The 6,000-nt window shown below is 37.3% G+C and overlaps 1 protein-coding gene across 1 annotated transcript; it reads left to right on the forward strand.

The window, feature by feature from the left end:
- Positions 1-3,048: 3,048 nt before the first annotated feature.
- LOC128599256 (uncharacterized) lies at positions 3,049-4,973 on the forward strand. The gene is made up of 2 exons (XM_053610761.1): positions 3,049-3,152; positions 3,930-4,973. The coding sequence occupies exon 2, from the start codon at positions 3,947-3,949 to the stop codon at positions 4,421-4,423; it is 477 nt and encodes a 158-aa protein (XP_053466736.1). The 5' UTR covers positions 3,049-3,152; positions 3,930-3,946; the 3' UTR covers positions 4,424-4,973.
- The last annotated feature ends 1,027 nt before the right edge of the window (positions 4,974-6,000 follow it).

Raw genomic sequence — 6,000 nt, forward strand, 5'->3', positions numbered from 1 at the left:
ACACTCTGGCTGTGACAGGAGATAAATATTAGTTAGCCAATTAATAATGTTAGTTAGCTGGTTATAACATTAATGTAGATATTCTTGACAATCATTTACAAAAATGATGGCAGATTAGTTTTTAAAGCTCTTCTCCATCACCTCATGGGATTATTTTTTACTTCAAAGCTTTTAAAGTCCATGTTTATTACTCAGGTGAAACTGCCAGTAAAGGTACATAGTAATAAGACATGCCAGTGCAATGTGTCCTAGTGAATTAAAGGTTAACACGTTTTAGGTCACAGTAATTGTGAAAGCTCTTCATAATCCCCAGACTCGTATTCTATTATTTCCTCAACTGAGCATCCTTTCAGCATCCTCATGTCGTCTCAGGGAGTTTTTCCGCCTCTGGATTGTTCATTATGGAGCTAAATCTACATCTTGATTACTATTAAGCTGCTTTCTGACCATTTATTGTTAAAGCACAATACAAATAAAAACGAGGTTGACAGCTGAATCAAGTTGAATTGAATTTTAGCAACTGTACATGAATATAGTGACGTTTTCATTCAAAAATTGTAGTAGACAATTAAATGATTCTAAATGATTGTCTAGGCCTATATGCATTAACATTAGCAAATTAGCTAATGGTAATTAAAGGCTAACAGCTAAATGTCATTTATGGTCTCAAAACATTTTGTAGCTATAGTAACAAATTACTTTAATAATAAACTTCATTGTTTGATATGAACAAAAAGCTTGGACTTGACAGTAGACAAGCAACAAGCAAACCTTCACATTGAATGTTTGAAAGTCCAGTCTACTACTGCATTTGAGGCGAAGTTCAACTTAATTACCTGCCTACAACCGGTCAAAACCACAGAAAATGCCCCCTCAACTTGCAGTTTCAAGTCATCGACTTGGGGTCGTCTTCTCAACTACCAGTTCCTTCCCTGATTACAGAGTGACATCAAACCAACATGGCCGCCCACACTGTGTTTCCTCTACATTTAAATGAGTGTATAGCAGTACTGGCTTTAGATCAGTTCTTATACAGACACAATACTAGGTTAAATCTATAACACTGGCCATCCTAATCACTGTTTTGAGAACATTATCATCAACATTTGAGTCATCACTTATGTTAGCTGGCTAGCTTGTTGCTAACTCTACTCGCTATTGTGCACTATTGTTTTTTCAGTCCAAAATGTTGCAAGAATGTTTGAAGTTCACTTTAGTAGAACAGAACCAATAGCCACTCAGGTTTTAAAGTATTTTATTTTAATGAGTTTTACATGTTCTATCCTGTCACATTTAAAACATGTTGTGACCTGGTGAATGGATGACATGATTGAACATGGGATTTGGTTTCAATAGATCGAAACACTGCTGAGAAATGGGGTCCAATGTGGAAGTGTTATGTTTAGGAACAGAATTCTGGGAGTTTCTCACAGATGGTGACATGACACCATCTTCACCATCTCATCCACATTGATCCACACTACTAGACAAATTAAACTGATCAAGGGTTAGTTTTGGTTCTATGTTTTGATTTCCTTTCCCACACCACCTACTGGCATTTTCTCAAAAGTGCAACAACAACAATCCCGGCTCTCTCAGAAATGCGTGACGTGGATCGTTTTTGGCTGGAATTTCCCTTCACGTCAGCATCACCTTTACACCCAATTTCCCTTCCCTTTCTCCAGCACACCTGTGAAATCCATGAAACAGAAACTAACTGTGCTGTTGGCACTAATAGTTAAAAATAAACGTTTTTTCTTCACACAGGAAACATCCCGCTTCCGAAGAGAGAGGAGCGAACCGCCATGCTGAAGCACTCCGAGCTCTGAGATCACAAATATCATAAAGCGAGACAAATTGTTACAATAAAAATGAAGGCCTGCTTCAACTAACCTGTCTATTTCTGTTACTGTTATTATCAAATACTCCATTAAACAACACATGTATTCAGTTATTAGGCTTTAGTAAGAGCTTTCTATTCCGGAAATTCCCACTCACAGAACCCATCACATCCAAGTTGCCATTATTTATAGGCCAGATTGTTTGTGAGTTATTGAACTCTGGATTAATTCCATTCAATTCAAGTGACCAGTAAAACTATGAGTAATAACTTTACCCAGTAATAATTCACTTAGATAATGCTGGGTTGTAAATTCCACTGCTGGAATTAAATAAAATAATAAATCACACCCTAAACTGTGAGAAGAACTCTTGGTGGCCCTGATTTTGCACTCTGACTTTTGGGCTTTTGGACAGCAGGTTTCTTTTATCAGAAACACAAACTGTGATCACACCTGTGAAAGATCACCTGACGCTAAATGAGTCACTAAGATAAAGATTGTTTTGAAGAAAAGTCAGCGTGATGCCTAAAGCTACGAAACCAGCATGTTTATTAGTGACACTATTAGAATTTTCAGCCCTGTCTATAAGTAGCGGGCTAGCTAGATATGAACAGATACTTAGATTTACATTCTCATTTCACTTCACTGGATAATCCCACCAGGAAAAAAAAAAATTGGAAATAAATTGATCAATGTTTAATTTCATTTTCACTCATATTTATTATTAGTATTTCCCACAGTTAGTCTCAAAAACACTTGAATTCTTCACTCATGATTACAGAAAGTATTATTATTATGATGATTATTATTATTATTATTACTATTATTATTATTGTTGTTATTATTATTACTGTACAGCTAGGTTTATCAGTTGCATTCATATTTAAATATTAAGATTAAAAGGGTTTCTAAAGCCTTACAACCCATTTTTATTGCCTTTTATATTTTATTTGTATTAACTTAAAATGATATTGCTGGGGTGTGTGTGTGTGTGTGTGTGTGTGTGTGTGTGTGTGTGTGTGTGTTTGTTTGTTTTGTCATGCTCCTGATACAGCTGGCGTGGGGAAATAGAAAGTAAGTAAATGACTAAGACTCGGAAAACAAAACCTAATCGAGGGCGGGCTGTGCTCATCTGCCATTGGTTGGGACGTGAGCAGCCGCTCATCTCCTATTGGTTGTCATTCAAATGCGGGGCGGGGCTATTCCTCTCTTTTATGAAGCGCAGTGAGCTGCAGAGGATTGTCTGGACTTGTATCTCGAAGACGCAAAGAGAAAAATCCTTTTGAGACATAAACATCATTTATTTAGAAGGTAAGTTTAACTCCGTTTCAAACAATGTGTGTTTGAATAATATGACTATAATAATGAGCATAAAATACTGTTGAATAAGGTTAATAAGTTTTCAGTGATGGCAAATGATGGTCAGTGATACACAGAATTTTGGGGGGGAAAAACAACAGCAACAGCTTTTTATGAACATTATTAATCTCAAATGTTTAAGTGACTTTTGCTACTTTTCAGGAGCTGTACCTTATCACTGTGGCGCTACTTTGATCTTTTCTATGTTTAATATGTAGGCTATATTCCACTTGGAAACAATCATAATGTACCTTTAAAAAAAAAACAGATTTATGGTATAGATGTAGCTTATACACGCGTGGAAAGGGGAGACCTCGCGCGCTTGTTGTAAACCCTCGCGCGCGCAAGGTATCTGCTGAGCGCGCAGCGCAAACTCTGACGCGCGAGAGTACAGTGGAGTTACTGCTGGCAAAAAGGAAACGTCTTCGCGCGAGCAGGAGCAGCACCTGTGTGTGTGGGGGCGGGGGGTGATTTTAAAACGAGCGCGAGAGTTCTAACCCTTTCCCACGCGCGGTTTTAATTTACAGCGTCATTAACGCGCTCGGGTTTTTGGCACTGATTTGCCGCCTTACACCCTTTTACATTTCTACAATGAGCGAACTCTGTAAACTCTGATGGCAGCCATTTTGAATCTAATGGTGCTCATAAGCTTCCATTAGCATTGTAACTTTTATTTTTTTAAAAGTGTCATTTTAAATAGCACTAACCTGCTGGGTTTTTTAAACACAGGTCATTAAGAAGTGGATATGATGGAGCTCATCATCAAACTCCTGAGTGGGGAAACGCGAAGCGTGTACGTGAATCCTAATGACACCGTTGGTGAACTCAAGCACACACTTGCATCACTCTTTAAAGCAAGACCTTCACAGCTGAAGCTTTCCATCACCAATGGACAAATCTTGCAGCTGGACCATGACCAGAAGACGGTGAGAGATTACGGCCTGACTTCAGGATCCACAGTGATGCTGCTGATCTGCACGACCCCCGCACCGTTTCAGGTGTTCGTGAAGAATGAGAAGGGCCAGACGAAAACGTACGACGTCACTGACGATGAGACCGTCGATGAGTTGATGAGGAAGATCTACCAGAAAGAAGGAACACCAGTGGACCAGCAGCGGCTGATCTACGAAGGCCGACAGCTCGACTCTGGCAGGAAACTGCAGTATTACAACATCGTTTCTGGAAGCACCATTCACATGACCCTCCGTCTGCGTGGAGGCTGATGGGACAAAAACATGTGGAGATCATTTTAGCCTAAAAAAAATTTTGTTTTGCACGATTAATAGGGTTATATGTTAGATACATATATTTTAAAGTTCTTAATTCAAATCACACTCAACTGTATTGCCTTTTTGGATAGTGTTTTTTTCCCCCCAGTATTTTCCTGCATTCCTTTTCCATTTTTATTCTACGTGTAGTTTTTCTTTGCATCCAGAAACTACTCGTGGCTTCCATTCATAAAAACATTCCAAAATTCATAGGATTGTATTAAGTTTGCTTGCTTTAATGGTTAAAATTGCTTTTAGAATTATTTATTTGCACAAGTAGTATAAATAATTTAGAAATATATTTTAAGAAAGTATTCATATGTATATTTTTTTATTTTGATCTAATTGCTGTCTGGACCAACACATGAACTGACTGTCGTCTGTTTAGAAGATTACATGAATATGTGCTATAATAACAGATATTTGCGTATAAGTGTAAAAACTGTGATGGTTTATACATGAATACATTTCATATCTCTGTAAATAAAAATATTTATAAAAATGATTGGACTGCTTTGGCTTTAATAAAAAAAACACTCTGGCTGTGACAGGAGATAAATATTAGTTAGCCAATTAATAATGTTAGTTAGCTGGTTATAACATTAATGTAGATATTCTTGACAATCATTTACAAAAATGATGGCAGATTAGTTTTTAAAGCTCTTCTCCATCACCTCATGGGATTATTTTTTACTTCAAAGCTTTTAAAGTCCATGTTTATTACTCAGGTGAAACTGCCAGTAAAGGTACATAGTAATAAGACATGCCAGTGCAATGTGTCCTAGTGAATTAAAGGTTAACACGTTTTAGGTCACAGTAATTGTGAAAGCTCTTCATAATCCCCAGACTCGTATTCTATTATTTCCTCAACTGAGCATCCTTTCAGCATCCTCATGTCGTCTCAGGGAGTTTTTCCGCCTCTGGATTGTTCATTATGGAGCTAAATCTACATCTTGATTACTATTAAGCTGCTTTCTGACCATTTATTGTTAAAGCACAATACAAATAAAAACGAGGTTGACAGCTGAATCAAGTTGAATTGAATTTTAGCAACTGTACATGAATATAGTGACGTTTTCATTCAAAAATTGTAGTAGACAATTAAATGATTCTAAATGATTGTCTAGGCCTATATGCATTAACATTAGCAAATTAGCTAATGGTAATTAAAGGCTAACAGCTAAATGTCATTTATGGTCTCAAAACATTTTGTAGCTATAGTAACAAATTACTTTAATAATAAACTTCATTGTTTGATATGAACAAAAAGCTTGGACTTGACAGTAGACAAGCAACAAGCAAACCTTCACATTGAATGTTTGAAAGTCCAGTCTACTACTGCATTTGAGGCGAAGTTCAACTTAATTACCTGCCTACAACCGGTCAAAACCACAGAAAATGCCCCCTCAACTTGCAGTTTCAAGTCATCGACTTGGGGTCGTCTTCTCAACTACCAGTTCCTTCCCTGATTACAGAGTGACATCAAACCAACATGGCCGCCCACACTGTGTTTCCTCTACATTTAAATGAGT

Source organism: Ictalurus furcatus, chromosome 22 (assembly GCF_023375685.1).
Source record: "Ictalurus furcatus strain D&B chromosome 22, Billie_1.0, whole genome shotgun sequence".
Classification (NCBI taxonomy): Eukaryota; Metazoa; Chordata; class Actinopteri; order Siluriformes; family Ictaluridae; genus Ictalurus; species Ictalurus furcatus.